Consider the following 20,130-nt stretch of genomic DNA (forward strand, 5'->3'; position numbering starts at 1 on the left):
GGCATCTGAACTGCAAACCCATAAAACAAGAGTAATAGTCAGAACCTGAACAGAACCACTTGGGTCTATAATGAATTCCTGGATGTTTCCAAAGAATAAACCAAAACCAGTAAAATCAAACACATTGGCACAACCCATTTGAGTAACATTCCAAAAATCCCACCACTGTGTAGAAGCAATATCCAAGAGGACATATAATTATAGAGACAGACCAGAACCAGATTCATTCACTCTCTCAATTACACACTAAAACAGAAGATTATGCTGCTTTTTTTGACTTACCACACAAATACTCTAGTAAACTGGACTGGCCACTTATATTGCTACTCCAAATTCAGAAAAAAACTAAAGACATGGCTCTTCCGACAGGCCTTCCGAGAATAAACTGTCTCCACTTACCTACTCCTCTCAACCCTCTCGAACAACCCTCACATAAGCGACTCTCAAATTGTACACTGTTAATAGCCTCCTGTATATACTGTATATAGCCCTTTGTAATTAATTTTCCTGTTTTACCTCTCAAAGTTGATGTTCCCTTTCCTTCATCTTACTGCACTATGTATTTACTCCCTCCTTTTCCCCGCCCTGTTAATTGTATTTTCAATCTTTCAGTTACAATGTAAACCGGTATGATGTTTGCATACTAATACCGGTATATAAAAGTTTTAAATAAATAAATAAATAAATAAATAACTTAACTACGCTCCAGAACTCTGGTGTCATGAGATAAGATGAATGGAATGATCAGTAAGGGAGTTCTCACATCTGGGTACTGTATGCCATATCCTGATATGGTATTTAACCATGAAGGTCGGTATAGAAAAATGTTAAATAAATAAATAAATATCATTGTGTGTTATAAAAAATGAATAAACTATGCATTTTCTGTGCCAGAATTTGTATAGTAAAACTGCAATTAGTGACAAAGGTATGCATGTAGAATTATTGCAGACTGCAAAACTCTATGGGTTTATGAAATAGTAGTGATACACCTTTAATGAACTCAAGATAGAATTATTGAAGTTAATTTAAGCTGAAATTCTATTTAATTCGTAGGGTTAAATTAAGAGACTGTGACGGAGTGTACTGACAACTCCCTCATTCTACCTTAAGGAGCCCGTTCAGGTTTCTAACCCAGCCCTTAAGGCAGAATGCTGCAAAGGAGTCTGGGTGAAGGGAGGTTCCCTTCACCCTACCATAAGAACCCAGGCCTAGTAAGCTTGAGGAGGGCTCCAGAGAGCTGGTAGGACTTCCTAGTATATTCGTATGGAGTAACTTTACCTGACACAAGGTGAGCCAATATTTTGTTTCTGTAAATGTGAAGCTCTGTAAATAAATACTTACACCAGAACTGGACTGGTCAAGACTCATGGTATTCCTGGACTATTCGAGGCTTCAACAGGTCCGAATACGCTACAAAGACATTTTGTGGTACATATTCAGACATAGTGCAGATAGCAAGGTTAGCCGGCTAAATTTAACCAGCTAACTTTGAAGGTATGTTCAATAGCGCAGCCGCACTATTTAATATAGCCGGCCATCTTAAAGTTAGTCAGCTAACTATAGTCGGCTAACTTTAGGACAGTTCTTTGGCCCGGCCAGACTTAGCCGGCTAAGTCATCCAGCTAACTCTGAGTTAGCCGGATAACTTATCTGGCTAGCTCAACTCCTCTCAGTTATGCCCCCGGAATGCCCCTAATTTATCCAGCTAAAATCTAGCCACCTAACTTATTAGCCAACTAGATTTTAGCAGGATATGTTCCCAAATATTCATTTAGCTGGCTAACTTCTGAGTAAACTGGCTAAATACTTTTGAATATGGACCTCTTAGTTTAATTAATAGCTGGGTTAGTAATGCTTAATGTTCTGATTGTGTTGTAAATCTGTTACTCGTCTAGTATTTCAGATTATTTTAAAAAATGTGTAGCCCATATTAACAATCACAAACATTTCACTCAGAATTAGGGGTTCAACAGTATCTTGGTTTATTTACAAATCTTGTTTTCTCATAGAAATAATTTGACAACTGTTTCAATTGCTTTTAAAAAGTGGCTTATATAACTTCACTACTGAATGAGGTTAATGCTCACACAGAAAGTGATGACAGTTAAGGAGCATCTAGTTTGCCCAATTTCATTCCTGATGCAATGCAGACTTCAGTTGAACTATGGCTATCATCTTTGCTAGCCCCAAGTGTTTTAGAATTTCAATACAAAACATTCTGTTCATAAATGCCGTCTTCTTAGGCATTTTTAGACATGGGATTTGTTCAATTTCCTCCCAAAAGAGCAGATGCGTAACTCTTAAGATGTTACTGGCTCCAGTGATTTACAAACTTCTGGAATCGCACTTTCACATGCTTACAGGCCGAAACAGCAAAGACGCGTGGAAAACGGGAGCACGGTGTTGAGTGCCCGCTTTCCTAACACGTGCCCAGCCACCTCTCCTGGCCATGCGATATAATATTTAATGAGGGGTCATGCTAAAACTGCATACCCCTAGCATCTCCTTAGCAGCAGAAGCCCAGGAGAAGTCGCTGTCAACGGGTTAGGAAAATGGACGCTCGTTAATTGAACATCCCTTTTCCTAACATGATCGCCGGCACACTTTTTTTTTCCTTTACCTTTTGTTTCCTCGGACTTAATACCGCCACGATATTAAGCTAGAGGATGTACAGAAAAGCAGCATTTTCTGCTTTTCTGTAAACGTTTTTGGGCTGCTCAGAAATTAACACCTGCGAATCGGGCGCACATTTTCTTTTTTGTATTTGGGGCAAATAGCTAATCGCCTCATCAACGTGCATTTTCATTTGATGAGCGCTATTAGTTTTGGAAGGGGGGGGTTGGAAGCACTTTACCCCTTATAAGCTTTAAGGGGTTGTGGATGCGCGTCCAACTGCGGGATAAATACTGCGCTCAGCTGAGCGCACAGTATTGTATTGACCTGAATGTCTCTCTGGTCCCTCTGTCAGTCAGCAGCAAAAGCATTCACCACATATGCTGTTGAAAGTGCTAGTTCCCACCTTACGTGTTCTTTGGATTAGAAACGGACTGCTCTCGCATATTACCTGTCAGTGTCTTCAGGTTGTACAGGAAGGATTTAAGCTGATCATCTTGTTTTGGGTTAGGAGGTTTGTCCAATATATATCCATTGGTTTTGGGGCTCCAAAGGGCAAATCTCAGGCCATTTGGGTTTGCCCTCAAACTAACAGTTGTGAAAGGGGATAGTCCATCCAATACCACTTGATTATGACCTCAGACATACACCAGATGCATAGTAGATTGCAATAAGAGCCTAGCAGTCTTGTGGATCCTTTCCAAGACTGCTGCCCTTGTCGTCTTTGTGAGATCCTTTAAAACTGCAGGTTTCTCTATAAGACGTTAGTGGTCTTATGAGCTATACCAACAATAGTCGAAACCACATTAACCTACAATTTCACATTATCCTTAGGTGGTCTGTCCAATTTGACCAAAACAGCAGCCTTCATTTATTATCCTGTCTATGCCCCATAGGCCTACAGCAGCATATGAATTAATTATACACAATGGGGTAGATTTTAAAAGAGGCGCGATCAGCCTACTTTTGCTTGCGCATCAGACTCAAGCAAAAGTACGCTGGATTTTAGTAGATACCTTTGTCGGGGGGGGGGTGTAGACAGGCCGAGCCGCGCTGCCTCCCCCCGTTCCCTCCAAGGCCGCTCCGAAATCGGAGCGGCCTCGGAGGGAACTTTCCTTTGCCCTCCCCTCACCTTACCCTCCCTTCCCCTACCTAACCCACCCACCCGGCCCTGTCTACACCCCCCCTTACCTTTGTCGGGGGATTTACGCCTCCCGGAGGGAGACGTAAATCCCCGCGCGCCAGCGGGCCTGCTGCGCGCCGGGCCGCGACCTGGGGGCGGGTACGGAGGGCGCGGCCACGCCCCCGGGCCGTAGCCACGCCCCCGTACCCGCCCCCAAAACGCTGCCGACACGCCCCCGGAACGCCACGACGACTGGGCCCGCCCCCCCGACACGCCCCCCTCCGAGAACCCCGGGACTTATGCGAGTCCCGGGGCTCTGCGCGCGCCGGGAGGCCTATGTAAAATAGGCTTCCCGGCGCGCAGGGCCCTGCTCGCGTAAATCCGCCCGGTTTTGGGCGGATTTACGCGAACAGGGCTCTGAAAATCCGCCCCAATATGCATTAGTAATATCATAATATAAAACATAACATATCAACCGCACTTGATGACATCATTCATATCCAGTACTCTCCACGCACAACAAGATCAACTAGTAAACTACAGCTAGTGATTCCATCACTCCCTTATGCTAAACTCTCGTCCACCAGAAACAGAGCCATTTCTATCATCGGCCCAAAACTATGGAACTCCTTACCTCAGTTCCTCACCTCCCAAGAAAACCCAAAATCTTTTAAGAAAGAACTAAAAGCCTGGCTACTCTGCCAATCTCATACTGACAGCCTGCACAACAATCTCAAAACTTAATCCCACAGCTTCCCATATTTTGTCATTTATTCCCCCCTCTGTCTAATCATCCTGTTTCCTACAGATATCTAAGACTATTTTATCATTATACTTGAACTCAGTCTATTTAATGTACCTATCCTTTGGTACATCTTATCTGGTTTTTTTTTTTTTTTTTTTATTTATATTTTATTAAAGTTTCTTCTTCATTTTACAATGCAAAAAGAAAAAAGAAAATATTGATTCACATCATCAAAAACATAACCATAAATGCATTACCTCCAAAATATCATGTGAAAACAATATCCAGCCCACTTAACGGGGAGTTACAAAAAGGATTATTAAAGGAAAATTTTTCATATCTATCATGAAATACTAGGAGAAAGCCTACTTATACTACCAGTTATTCCCACCTTTTGGAGGGTAGGCTACCATGCTTAACCACCTTTATCTAAAAGAAAAGATTCCAAATGAGGTGGTTCCAGAAACACAAACTTATTTTTTTGAAAGACAATTAAACACTTACATGGGAATTTAAGATGGAAGGATGCCCCAAGGGATATCACTCTCTGTCTTAAATTCAAAAACTGTTTCCGCCTCAATTGAGTATCCTTGGAAACGTCCGGAAACACTTGGATTTTCTGACCGCAAAACATGATTTCTTTATTTCTAAAATAATTTTGGAGAACCAGATTTTTCTCGCTCTCCAAACTAAACATTACTAACAAAGTAGCTCTTATTTGAATATCATCATTTGATGATTCAAGAAAGGCTGTCAAATTAGGGCTAATAGGTACCAAAGTATCAATCCCTCCTTCAGGGTTCGATACATCTCTTTTTTTCACAGGTAAATAATACATTTTTGACACTATCAATTCCTTTGTTATTCCCAAAATTTCTTTTACATATTTGTTAAAAAGTTCTTGGGCAGATAACAACCTACTACAAGGAAAATTCAAAAACCTTAAATTTTTCTTTTTCAATATGTTTTCAAAGCTCTCCAATTTTTTGAAAATTATTAAAGAATCTTTCATAAACGCGGTACTTGCAACTTGTAATGTAGCCATTTGAGAGTTACTTGAATCACTCAAATTTTCCAAACGTACAATTCTTTCATTATGGTCTTCCAAGGTTTTCTTAGTTTCCGTTGCCCAGGTGGTGGATTGAGCCATGGAAAGAGAGAGCATTCTTTCCATTTTGGTGACTACCCTCCATACATCTACCAGGGTGATGTTATCAGGAGGGGTTACTTCATCATTTATTTCAAGCATATTACCTTCTGGCATACTTCCCCTCTCAATAATTACAGAAGTCCCCTCCTGCCTTCCTGGTATCTGCCCTCTGGATTCCGGAGATGTTAATTCCGTATTTAGGGGATCAGAATTTTTACAGATTCCCTCTTTACCAGAAGATATATTGGGGGACTGGTCTGTGGCGGGACTAACGGATGCCCCTGAGGAGAAGGAGATATCTGGGATGACTTCTCTAATGGACTGACTTACCCTCCTTATGAGGTGCTGGTCCATTGGTCCAATAATATCTCCTCGGGTTGGAGTGGAGATCGCCATCCTGGCCTTCCGCTTTTTTCCCATCCACAGTTTTCTCTTCAAATAGGCAAAACAATCAAAACCCAATCAAAGGGAAACGGAAAGTTTCTCCCAGGGGCGCGCCCCTTTGGCGCGCGGCTTCGGCGCGCCGGCGGCTGCGCGCCGCTATCCTCAGGTTTAAATAGAGGCAGCGGGCCTTGATGACGTCAGATAGGCGGGGTCTGGTCGGCGCTCCTCCGTCCGGCGTCCCTCTCTGCCGTGCGGCTCCAAAACGCGCTACAGGTCTCTCAGCGCGTCTCTCCTCCAAGATAGCTCCCGCCTGCTCACCGCTATCCTCAGGTTTAAATAGAGGCAGCGGGCCTTGATGACGTCAGATAGGCGGGGTCTGGTCGGCGCTCCTCCGTCCGGCGTCCCTCTCTGCCGTGCGGCTCCAAAACGCGCTACAGGTCTCTCAGCGCGTCTCTCCTCCAAGATAGCTCCCGCCTGCTCACCGCTATCCTCAGGTTTAAATAGAGGCAGCGGGCCTTGATGACGTCAGATAGGCGGGGTCTGGTCGGCGCTCCTCCGTCCGGCGTCCCTCTCTGCCGTGCAGCTCCAAAACGCGCTACAGGTCTCTCAGCGCGTCTCTCCTCCAAGATAGCTCCCCACATCTTATCTGGTTTATACTCAATGTGCTTATCCTTTGGGATATCTTGCCTTGTTCATATGTTTGACATGACAGTTCTCAGATTGTTAATTGTTGTTTTTCTTCAATGTCTTCAATAGTTTTATGTAACATGTTGTTATAATTTGTAAACCGGAGTGAAGGCTACTCTGCTCTACCTCGGTATATAAAAAAATGCTAAATAAAATAAATAAAATAACAGTGAAAAATACATTTAAAAATGTTAAAACCCCTTAAAATCCTATTCCACCCCATCCCCTCCCTACAGCCCTACCCCACAAATCTCTTAGCTATTTCAACCCCATACGCGAACCCCTGAACAGCTTATCTCCTTAACCCATACCATTCCCCCATCCTCCATAACTTAAACCAAAAACCCTAACTTTCCATAGTCCCTACACATATTGATCAAATGCCCTTCTTAAACAGAACCAGGCTCCCCTTGCTACCTTCATCTCATAGTACCATTACAGAAAATCTGCCTAAAGTAACTACTTCTTAAAAAGCCACAACTTTAACTGCTTTCTGAACATCAGATAATTATTATCCATCCAAAATGTTTGTGGTACATTTCAGGTATATAGCAAAAAAGTCAATTTTCCTGGTTGAAACTAGTTTAGCTACTCACAAAGCAGGAATTGCAAGAATGTTGCAGCTCAGAGGACCACAAGGTCCTTCTAGGTATATATAATGCTCAAGTAAAATCGATAAGGTAAGTCAGACCAGCTGCAGTAAGATAATTGCCAGGTTCTTGTGGCCTGGTTTGGCTTCTGTTGGAAACAGGGTGCTGAGCTTGATGGACCCTTGGTCTGACCCAGCATGGCAGTTTCTTATGTTCTTATACTGCACTGTGCCTGCAATGGGGAGGCAGTGGAACTCTCACAGGACTTTCCTACCAACAGTCTGGCGGCGATATTCTGGAGCAATTAGAGGCATTCAAGAGTAGACCCAGATATAGAGAATTGTAATAAACTAAAATGATGAAGTCCATAACCCATTAGTCAGACTAAAGAAAGCTGTTGCTGTCCCTGGGAGTAACAAGAAACAGATCTACTTTATAGACTCTATTAGGTACTTGCGATCTGGATTGGCCACTCTCAGAGACAGGATGCTGGGCTCAATGAACCTTAGTCTAACCCAAGATAGCATTACTTATGTTCTGATGACTACCTACCAGGGTGTCAATGACAGTGGCTAATTGCTTATTTAGATGAAAAAGATGCAATTAGTAAATTTATTGAATATGCACAAATCACCCCACACACCACTGCTGAAACCTGAGCAAACATATTTAACTGAGCATCTAATTTAACCTCCAGGCTAGTAACTGTATCCATAAGAGGAATATTTACCCCAGAAATAGAAGGGATGGACCACAATGGCCTATTTCTGGGGCAGACATAATAAGCCACGCAGAGTGTTTAGTGCAGGTTTTGAGGTGCTAACATTGCCCAGGTATGTAAAAAGTGCTTTAGTGCTGAAAAAACCCACGCTTTATTAAAATTTCTTAAATCGCCTAAGAGGTATCTACTTGTCAACGTAGAAAGAATAAAACATTCATAATTAAAACACAAAATAGAAAACCATTAAAAATGAGGCTTGTTAATGGGGAGCTGCCTAGCATGTCTACCACCACTGCAGGAAATTTAATGCCCGCTCAGAGGCAGGTATTAAACTTCCCACAGCTAGCTCAGCAAATGCTCCCTCCCTCCCCAGCATGCCGAACCATCACTCCCTCTCACAAAAATGAAGTCTGGCCCAGTGGACCAGATGGTCTGGGTCCAGGTCCAGGTGTCCTCCCAGTTCCCTTCCCTCATCTTTTAAATGAAGTCACTGGCAGGTCTGTTTGGCTCACCTTCTAAAACAAAGTTGACTGGTATTTCTAGGTCTTTGTTGGTGCTCCTCCCAGAAAATTAAATTGGGCCATGCAACTCTCCAGCCCCTTATGTCCCCCATCTCCATCAGGGAACCCGTACCAGAGAAGACCTTACCTGGCAGCTCTGTTCCCTGACACATCAGTGAAAGAACCAATCCCTTTTCAGAATTCAATAAGGACAGCCTTCTGAAAGGAGACTGATCCTTTCCCAGACATGTGACAATGGAGGGACCATTAATTCAGTGTCAGTGATTAATATTAAGGGTCACATTATCACTGCCTATTAGCTCTTAGTTGGTTCAGATCCTTCCTGTCCAACAGGTGCTTTAAATTCAGGATTAGCAATAAAGAATCTCCCCCTGTCCACTCCAACCTGGGTGTCCCCCAAGGATCTTCCCTTTCACCTACACTCTTCAACATCTACCTACTACCTCTCTGCCACCTACTTACAAAGCTAAAACTATCCCACTATCTGTACGCGGATGACATCCAAATACTCATCCCGATCACAGAATCTCTACAAAAAAACTCTTATCCACTGGAACAACTGCCTTCAAGCAATTAACCACCTTCTCTCTACGCTTAACCTGGTCTTGAACACCGATAAGACTGAGATTCTTATCTCTCAAGAAGACCTCGCCACACCTCCCATCTCTCCGTCTTCTTCCCACTCAGCCAACTCAATCATTAAAACCTCTCCTTTTGTTAGAGACTTAGGCGTGATCCTGGATAACCAGCTTAACCTAAAGAAGTTTGTGAACACCACCACTAAGGAGTGCTTCTTCAAACTGCAAGTCCTCAGAAACTTAAAACCACTCCTTCACTTCCAGGACTTCAGATTGGTGCTGCAATCCATTATCCTGTCGAAATTGGACTATTGCAATTCCCTTCTTCTCGGTCTCCCGGCCAACTCCATCAAACCTCTTCAAATGGTTCAGAACTCAGCAGCCAGGATTCTCACCAATACCAAAAAAAGGGAACATATCACCCCCACTGGCTACCCATCAAATCCAGAATTCTCTCACGATCATACACAAAGCGAAACAACTTCACATCTCTCAACACACATACAACTAAGACCACATACCTCATCTAGACCTATCAGAAGTGCCTACAAAGACACTCTGTATGCCCCCCAAGTGAAAACATCCTTAAGAAAGCGCGCCATATCGACAGCAGGACCCCATCAATGGAATGCTTTGCCTCCAGACCTCAGGCAAGAGCCTTGCCCAGCTACATTAAAAAAAAAAAAAATTAAAACATGGCTATTCAGCCAAGCCTTCCCAGTCACTTAATTCTCCCTCACTTCAGCCTGACTCTTTCAAGCTGACACTCCGTTCTTACTCCACAGTCCAGTGCATTGTTTCGATTGTTTCTCTCATTTATCATCTCATTTGTTTAGAGATGACATTTTAGGTTATGGTATGGTAAGTTATGACCCGTTCCACAGTTAATTGTCACTCTTGTTCTATGTATCGCCCCTGAGCGAATGTTGCAGTTACATTGTAAACCGATGTGATTTGTATCTTTTTACAGGAACGTCGGTATAAAAAAGTTATAAATAAATAAATAAATAAATCATCACTAGCATACAGGATGGTGCAGTGCAAAGAAAGCAAGTTTGCTTACTGTAGATAACAGGATGAAATAGCCACTATATGCAGGTGATAACATCCAGTGGCACCGGACTCCTCTCTGGAAGCTGTTATATTTTATTGTATTTTTTATATGAATTTGTTAATATTGTGTTTATACCATGTGTATTTTGTTGTACTCTACATCAGATAAGTTGTGATTTCGCAGAACAGAAAACTTTTTAAACAAATTGATTAAATACTGGGCATGTATGGGAGTTCCCGCGTGGGAACTGCTTCGTGTGTCTCCTTGGTGTATACCAGAGCTAACCTAGCTAGGTCGTCAACTCTCCAGGGAAGCAGGTGGCTATTCTATGGCTAATTCATTCTATCTACGGAAAATGTTTACAGTAAGCAAACTTACTTTTTCCATTGATAAGCAAACTGAATTAGCCATTACATGTGGGGAGTCCTAAGCTGAGAGTTGTAGCAGAGCATTTACTAAGTAAGCAACCCAGCCCACATGTGAAGAGTAGATTACTGCGACACCATATTTTGCAAAAGTGCTTATCCAAGTTTACTATCAGTCTTTGAGAGGTTATCAAGATATTAGTGACATGTAAAGATATAAACGGAAGATTAATTTGCAGTTTTGTAGATATCTTCAATAGGTACTTCTCGAAGATGAGCAACAGCAGCAGACATGGCTCTCACTTGAGCCTTTACAGAGTCTATGATTTGCAGTCCTGCTAAGGTGTAGCAGTGGTGAATGCACTAAGCTGGCCAGTTAGATAAGGTATGCTTGGCGACCACTATGCCTAGTCTGTTGAGATCATATGAGGCAAAAAGGTGGGAAGTTTTACAATGTGGCCGAGTACATTTCTTGTAATATACTAAAGTTCAGTTTGCAGTCCAGAATATGTAGAGCTTTTATGCCTTTATGCGCATGGGGTCTAGGAAAGAATTTGGGAAATATGATGACTTAACTGATATGGAAAACAGAGACAACCTTTGGCAGAAACTTTGGGCAAGTATGGATAACCATCCTGCTGTGGAAGAATTCCATGTATGTAGGATAGTGAATAGCACCTTGGAGTTCATTGCCTCTCCTAGTTGGTCACTGCCTCGAACACCACCACCCTTCCATGTCAAGTACTTTAGAGAAGTTGATTCAAACGACTCAACGGGAAGATTCATAAGTTGGGAAAGGACCACATTCAGCTCCCACAAAACAAGTGGCTTTTGTACCAGGGGCTTGACATGCCATAGGCCTATCACGTAACAAGACATCAATGGATGACTAGAGATCAATTTGCTATCTACTTGACTATGGTAAGCTACTATATAGTGCTATGGTTTGTAACTATTTTTGGGCAAGAAAAAAAAAAAAAAAAAAAAAGGTCTGTTTCTGAGAAAAAATTTTCATTCTTAAAAAAGAGCAGACTTGCAAAGTTATATTTAAATGCCAACTACAGAAAAATCAGTTCTACAGTGGCCTTACTTACAATTATATAATTTGCAGACTTGGTTCCCAGATAGTACCCTCAGATCTTCCAGGATACTGATATAATAATTGCCACTCCGTGCGGGTCATTCCCCATGCTTTCTGTCAAGGGTAATAACTGTCACTTTCCCTCCCTCCCCTCAAGTCCTGTGAGAGTTGATGCTGTACTCTTTCCCTATTTGGAAGCTACAGAAACTAGAGCAGGAAAGAACTCAACATAAGGAAGAGGCAGCAGGACAGAACTATTATGATGCAATTTTTAGTTTGAACTACTAGTCTAAACTACATTCTGAGCAATAGGGCACACAGATCTTGTTACAGAGTGTGTTACTAGGCAAAGGTTAAGGGTAGACTATGTAACATGTTCAACATAACTTAATAAGTGGACAAAATAGAATTTAAATTTCAGTATCCAGGTTTAATATGAGTGGTGTTAAGTACTAGGCCACAAAATCATTAACATACTATAAAGAATTCCGTCTAATTATTGATGTACTCACCAGCAAGTGTGTAATCCATATCAAAACCAAAACATTTGATCTTTTCCATGGCTAAGCTTCTGTTCACAAAGACCCTACATGAGAACAAATGGGGAAAATTCACACAAGTGATCAGCTTTACAATGTAATACAAGTTGCCAGGTAAGTTTTAGTTTGTGAAATCAACTAGATCACCTCTACTGTATAACAAACTTATTTAAGCAATAAAATCATTTGGGTAAGGACCAGAGAAGATTAGGGCCCGAAGATATGAGTGCTGAATATTCTTGCAGAGTTATATAAACCTGTGAGTCTTTCAGATCTCTGAATTTTAAAAACGTAATATAATAAGCCTGAAGACAAAACTGCACAGTTAAAAAAATTATTTACAATTTCCTATGCACATATCACTGCTCCACTAAATTGATACTGGATTGATAATCATAAGTATTATTACAAAAATTCTGTTTTGTAAACAAAGAATATATTTTACTTGTATTTTTCATTCCATTTTCTGCTTTGCTTCAACATTTAAGTTCAGAGTCAGTTTGAACTGGTATTCTCCTGAGCTAGGTCTCAGTGTTTATCATTTTTATCTTTGTTTATTGTTTTTATTTTAATGTGTGTGTTTTATTTTATTATTTGTATTAGTCATATTTGATTGTAAGCAGATACATTGCTACCTGTTCTTGTAACGACTTAAGTTGAAAATTTAAAGTTAGCCATATTATAGATTGCTTTCTTGGTGATATTCTTCTGAATTTCTATATTACATGCTTTGAAATCTCTATTTTCCCAAGTTTTGATATTGCTAATCTATATTTAGTAGCTGTGTTTGTTAATTTTAAAAAGGCTGATATCTACAAGATACAAATACTCAGTCTGGGCAATAAAATCCCAGACCTGCAGGCCTTAATGGTGAAAGTGGACTTGGACATAGTTGCTGTTACAGAGACCTGGGTTCACCTATTCTCATGACTGAGATACGGCCGAACAGGGCTGTAATTAAGGAAGGACAGAGAGGACAGAAAAGGGGGGGGGGGGGGGAGTAGCAGCTCTTTATTTTATTTTATTTTTTTAATTCTTTATTTTCATGATTTTTTCAGAATTCTTAGTCAAAAAACTTGACGTGCAAGAAATATCGAACAAACAAGAAGAAAAAACAAATTAAATACAAAGAAGTAATATAGGCAATTGTTCTAATAAGACTACTAATAGGGGACTGTATTAAAACTGAATATACAAAAGGAAATATGAGCAGAATATCTTATAAATCTGCTAAATCTTGGACTTAACAATATTAAGAGGAAATAGATATGGGTCTTTCTCTATTTTGCAAAAAAACCTTCTAACTGATCTGGACCAAAACACATATTTAAGAATGCCTAATTTAACTAAACATTTACACGGATATTGAAGGAGAAAAGTGGCACCTATATCTAGCACTCACTGTTTTTTTCTTTCCATCTCAGCTGGGTGGTTTTTGCTAGATCTGGAAATATTATAAACTGTTGGCCATAAAACATTTTGTTTGAGGCACGAAAAAACATTTTCATGGTCCAAATTATATCAGGTTCCAGGGCAAATACCACCAATAATGTGGTAAAACCCTCAATATCGACTTGAGAATCCTGAAGCATAGCAGTTAAATGATCTAGTACATTAGGTTGTGTGGAGATTACTCAAAGGTTCAACAGATCTAGAGGAAATATAAAAAGCCTTAGTAAAATAGTCCTTAGCATTTCAATAGGTGAGATATTAGATGACTTAGAGAAGTTTAGAATTCTTAAATTCAATCTTCTTGAATTATTTTCCAATATTTCTAACCTACGTTGATTAAATTCTTGCCCTTTAATCAGAGCTGTATCACATTTTCCTAATGATTCACATTGCTTTTCCAAATTAGCAATACGTTCTATGTTTTTCTTAACTACATCATGCCCCAAACCCTGAGGTTGAATAGAGCCAACAAATGTAGAAATATTTTTAATTTTTGACCCAAGAGAAATCTCTAGTCCCTTGATAGCAGTCCAAACTGTTTCAATGGTGATCTGCGCTGGAATCTCAAGAAGATTAGAAAAAGTACCAGGAGCAGATGCCGTCAAAGAATTAGGAACATCTGTCATAACTTGAGAGTCCAATATAGCAGGTTCTCCACCACAGGAGAAGCCTAAAGAGCACTAGAAGGCTGTAGGTAATTCTCCTGTGAACCTGTTAAAGGCATAGAATCCAGTTTAGGTGATAGGTGGAAGTCAGGGCTAAGGGAGGTGGAATTCCCCGAAATAGAGGCAACAGTAGCTCCCAAGCCAGTCTGAGGCATCCCTGATGGTATACTGGTCCCCAAAGGCTGTAAGAACCCGTTGATAGTCGGCTGGGACACAGAAGGAGAAGGAACTGCAGGGTTGGAAGGGAAAAACACAAACAGTCCCTTTTCTCTTCTTCCCCATACGATTCAATGAGTTGCTACACAGTAAAAATAAGAAAAGGAGAGAGAGAGAGGGGACTTACTTGAAGGAGACTTTAAAATAGGCAGCAGCAGCAGTTAGAAATTCCCAATTTGGATAAAGCCACGCACCCCTTTGTTGCATGTAGCTTCGGCGACGAGACACTGCAGGGCCAATTAAGAAGGCCCCTCTAGCATCCCGGGGTGATGACGTCAGGGTGCTCTGGGCTGTCCAATGCTGAAGCTCCGTCGGGGTAGATGGAATTACTCTCCCGGATCAGCTGGTCGGAGCCTCCTCTCTCTCCTCTCCCAATCCCAGTCTGCGCACCACTGCTGGGCCAATTAAGAAGGCCCCTCTAGCGTCCCGGGGTGATGACGTCAGGGTGCTTTGGGCTGTCCACAGCTGAAGCTCTGTCGAGGCAGATCGAATTACTCTCCTGGATCAGCTGGTCAGAGCCTCCTCTCTCCTCTCCCAGTCCCCAGTAGCAGCTCTTTATGTCAAAAACAATATCTAAGCAACTGAACTGCAAAGAATGTGGGGTAAAGCAGCAGCATTATGGAGCATCCTTAAAAAAAAAAAAAAATAGATGGTGGGGGGGGGGGGGGGGGGGACAAGATGGTGGCATGAACCAGGTTACTGCTTACCACTCTCCATTTACAGAAGAGTTTCTGCCAAATGCCTCCTAAAAGAAAAGGGAAAGTGCGAGTCTACCCCCCCCCCCCCCCGACTTAGCACTCCCTACAGGGCAGCGTTTGATTACCACCTATGCACCTGGCAAAGCAACCGATAAGGGGGTGAGTGCCCCCGCTTCAATAACTGATGAGGGAGCATCAGTGCATCAGTTTCGTTGGGGGAAGTTACCTTGAGCCCCCCGGATCCTCGCTGCTTGCTGGTATCGACTCGTCCCGACCTCTCTCTCTCTGCTGCGAAGCAGAGTGATGACATGATCTCTGCGACTCCGGCAAGGGGGGGGACCAGAGTGGAGGAATGCCTCTGGCCCTCTCACTCCCTGTGAGTTCTTCGGAGGTTCCTGGTCTTTTAGAAATGGAAGTGTTCCCAACTACATCGACCCCTAGTGGAAGTGCTGGAAGTTAGCGAGAGAGGCACACCTGATTTGGGGAGAACCCAACCAGTGGAGGTTTCTTCATCTGGGAATGTGGGTGAGTCTTTTCAGTTTCAACTGCCACCCAAGCCAGCAATATTCACACTAGATACACTTTGGGACCTAGGTAGCTGGATTTGGCTGCTCTCAGCGAGACCATAATACTAGACTGGAGAATCTTAATACTAAATTTGAATCATTTGAGGCTCAATTAAATGAGTTTAAACCCCGGGTGTAATCTGTCAAGACATCTGTGCAGAAAACTCAAGACTGTAATGTGAAATTGATTAAAGATCTTACTAGTGTCTCTCGTAGGCTAGAAAATTTGGAGAATTATACAAGGCATTTAAATCTATGGTTTCTGAATTTTCCCAAAGTAGTGGGGGAGATCCCCTATGTTACCTTAAAAAAATACTTCCTTGAAATACTTAAACTTGAAGATGAAAAAACTCTTTGCATAAGCAAGATATTTTTTCTTCCTGTTTCTTCTAAAGATAAAGTTTCTTCGGAAAACTGTCTTGAGACGCTAGAAAATCTGACTCAATTTCTGGAAAACTCTACGGCTGATATTTATGAGCATGCTACTCTTCTAGTGTCATTTGTTTCTGAGCAAGAACTAAGTGAAGTTATAAGAAAATACTTTATGAACATATCGGTGCCATTTTATGGATCCTTAGTTCGAATTTATCCGGATTTTGCTTGTGCTACTCAAAGAAGAAGAAATTTCCTTGCATTGAGGACACAGATAGTTTATTTAGGATTTTCCTTCATACTAAGATACCCATATAAGTGTATTATTAGGTCCCAGAATGAATGTTATGTTTTTTTCCTGCCTGAACAGCTCAAATCCTTTATTAATTCCAGGAGCATTATAACTTTTTCTCCTGGTAATATCTAGCACATTAAGCTTGTTTCTATGTATTACAGCATATCTCCTTTAAGTTTGCCCCCCCCCCCCTAATAATGTTTATTGATGGAAAAATGTATATTTCCTGGATAATTATTTTCTTTAATTTATTTTCTTAAGTGCTATGTTATTTTTATTTTCTAATAGTAAGGTTTGTCTTGCTTATATTTGTTGAAAAGCAATAAAAAAAAAATAAAAAAAAAAAAATAGATGATGGTGCGTCCATTTTTACTGGAGTGGTTTACAGGCCTCCAACTCAAATGGAAGAACTAGACAGATCTGGTTTAAGACATCCAAAAGGTGGAAAAGAAGGGACAAGTGTTGATTGTTGGAGATATTAATCTGCCGGATGTAGACTGGAGAATCTCTTCTGCCGAATCTACTAGAAGTAGAGACAGTGTGGATGCCCTTCAAGGAGCTCTGTTCAAACAAATGGTAATGGAACCCATGAGGGAGGGAGTTCTACTCAACCTAGTGCTCACTAACAGGGATAATGTCTCTAATGTCAAGGTGGGTGCCCACCTGAGCACCAGTGATAAATTGTATGGTTTGATATTACAAGTAGCATACAGAGAGGTCACACAAAGCCCAAGTTTTGAATTTCAAAAATATGGAGTTTGGGACTTTGTCAAAATGAGGACATAGCTGGAGACAGAACTAGAAGACTGGGAGAAAATAAGAGAGGTGGAACAATGGGCCAAACTATAAGGAGCAATTACAAAGGCATCAAATCTATATGTGAGAAAAGTAAATAAAAGTAAAAGAAATAAGAAACAGATCTGGTTCTCAGAGGACATGGCTGATAAAATAAAGGTAAAAAAGAAGCAGTGTTCAAGAAATAAAGGATCCTAAACAGAGGAAACACTGGGAAGAATATCTGGTGAAACTGAGGGAGACTAAGAAAAATCAAGAAAAAAGTCAGGCAGAAGAAAGGATTGTCAAAGAGCTAAAGCAAGGTGACAAAACATTTTTCAGATATATCAAAGAAAGGTCCGAAGTGGTATAGTGAAATTGAAAGGTGACAAAGATCAGTATGTGGAGAGAGATGAAGAAATGGCCAAAATATTAAACAAATACTTTAGTTCAGTGTTCACTAAAGAAGATCCTGGAGAAGGACAGTCAACAGTTGACTATGGATGGGGATGGAATATACAATACTCCGTTTTCAGAAGAGAATTTATGAGAAGAATTAGGAAAACTGAAAGTGAACAAGGCCATGGGGCCGGATGAGATATACCCCAGGATACTGAGAGCACCCAGAGATGGCTGGTGGGTCTGCTGAAGGACCTATTCAATAGATCCTTGGTAATGGGAGGGATGCCACAAGATTGGAGAAGAGCGGTGGTCATCTCACTTCACAAGAGTGGGAGCAGAAAGAAGGCTGGAAACTACAAGCCAGTTAGCCTCAGTGGGAAAATTAATGGAGAATCTGAAGGAAAGGATAATTAGCTCTATGCAATCCAGTGGGTTGCTCGACCCGAGGCCAGGTCCTGTCAGATGAATGTGATTGAAAATTTTGATTGGGTGACTAGAGAATTTGATCAGAGAAGAACTCTGGATGTGATTTACTTGGATTTTAGTAAAGCTTTTGATATGGTCCCACATAGGAGACTCATGAACAAAATCTATTTGAAGATACTAAGATCTGCAACAGAGTAGACATGCCTGAAGGAGCAGAGAGAACAAAAAGTGATTTAAGAAAGCTTGAAGAGTGAAGATTTGGCAGCTGGGATTCAATGACAAGAAGTGTAGAGTCATGCATGTGGGGTTTGGCAATCCAAAAGAGATGTATGTGATGGGCGGTGAAAGACTAGAGTGCACAGATTGGGAGAGGGACCTTGGTGTGACAGTGTCTGGTGATCTGAAGTCAGCGAAGCAATGTGTCAAGGTGATAGCTAAAGAATGCTGGCTACATAGAGAGAGGAATAACCAGTAAGAAAAATAATGCCCTTGTACAAGTCCTTGGTAAGGTCTCTCCTGGAGTACTGTGTTCAGTACTGGTGCTTGTATTGCAAAAAGGATAAAGACAGGATAGAGGCGGACCAAAGAAGAGCGACCAAATTGGTGAGGGATCAGCATTGGAAGACATATGAGGAGAGGCTGAAGAATATGAATATGTATACCCTAGAAGACAGAGAGGTAGATCTTAAATAAGTACGCGCGCACGAACAAAAGTATGCTGGATTTTATAAGATATGCGCGTAGCCACGCATATCTTATAAAATCCAGGGTTGGCGCACGCAAGGCTGCGCAAAATCGGCAGCCTGCACGCGCCGAGCCGCGCAGCCTGCCTCCATTCCCTCCGAGTCCCCCCACCTTCCCCCTCCCTTCCCCTATCTAACCCACCCCCCAGCCCTACCTAAATCCCCCAAACCCCTATCTTTGTTGTGCAAGTTACTCCTTGAAGCAGGCGTAACTTGCGCGCACCGCCTCGGCATCCCCCGGCACAGGCTGCAGTGCCGGGGGACTCGGGACCGCCCTCCCGGCCCACCCCCGAACCATTGCCATGCCCCCGGACACCCCCCTTTTACAAAGCCCTGGGACTTGAGCGCGCCGGTGGCCTATGCAAAATAGGCGCTCGAGTGCCCTGCGCGCGTAAATCCGGCAGGATTTGCGCGCGTGCAGGGCTTTTAAAATCTAGCCCAGGAGGTGTAGGGAAGAAATGATACAGACTTTCAAATACCTGAAAGGTTTTAATGATGCACAATCATCAAACCTTTTCCGTTAGAAAGAAATGAATAGAACTAGAAGTCATGAAATGAAACTTCAATGTCAGGAAATCTTTTTTCATGGAGACTGTGGTGAATGCCTGGAATGCCCTTCTGGAGGAGATGGTGAAGATGAAAACAGTGAAGGAATTCAAAGGACATGGGATAAACACTATGGATTCCTAAAGGCTAGAGGATGGAATTAAATAAAAGAGTACATGGGGGTAACTTTCTGGTGTGTCAGTTAACACCCTTAACAAATAACAGTATCAAGGCTTAATGCAACTCCTTCATTGCTCTCCGCTTCAACGATAGTGGGATAAGGGGAACTGGATTCAGACAGCAACCAACCAGGGCCCTGACATTTACGGTTTGGGGAACAAATAAATATGGGGGTAACTTGCTAAGGTGGCTTTTACTACCCTTAATCATTAAGCCTGAGATTTTTTATGCAGGTCCATCATTGCTCTCTGCTTCCACGGCAGGAGTTAGGGGAAAATTGGATTCAGCCAGCATCTGAGGGCGTTGACTTTTACGGTCTGGGAAACTGATAAGAATGAGGGTAACCTACACAGTGCAGCAGTTACTGGCATAAGCTTACTGGGCAAACCAAGTGGATCATTTGTTCCTTTTCTGCCGTCATTTCTATGTTTCTATTATATTGTGTGTTTTAATGTACACTGCTTAGCATGGTTGTTCCAATACACATGGTATATAAAAACCTTTAACTAAATAAATAAACCAGCACCGATACCAGGAACCATTATCACTTCTATAAGGCTTTTATCAAATCAGTGAAAAATATACAATTTTTAAAAACCCCACCCATATGAAAACAAAAACTAGAAATTATATTAAGACAG

General features: G+C 41.7%; 1 protein-coding gene across 2 annotated transcripts in view; it reads right to left on the reverse strand.

Annotated features, from left to right (window-relative positions):
* NT5C2 (5'-nucleotidase, cytosolic II) overlaps nucleotides 1-20,130 on the reverse strand; it is a 284,978-nt gene that overhangs the window by 218,507 nt on the left and 46,341 nt on the right. For both annotated transcript variants that reach the window (XM_029610287.1, XM_029610290.1), the window contains one exon: nucleotides 12,128-12,201. In XM_029610287.1, coding sequence (XP_029466147.1) covers nucleotides 12,128-12,201 — 74 coding nt within the window. The remainder of the gene's footprint in view (nucleotides 1-12,127; nucleotides 12,202-20,130) is intronic.

The sequence above is a fragment of the Rhinatrema bivittatum genome, chromosome 7 (genome assembly GCF_901001135.1).
Source record: "Rhinatrema bivittatum chromosome 7, aRhiBiv1.1, whole genome shotgun sequence".
In the NCBI taxonomy this organism is placed as follows: Eukaryota; Metazoa; Chordata; class Amphibia; order Gymnophiona; family Rhinatrematidae; genus Rhinatrema; species Rhinatrema bivittatum.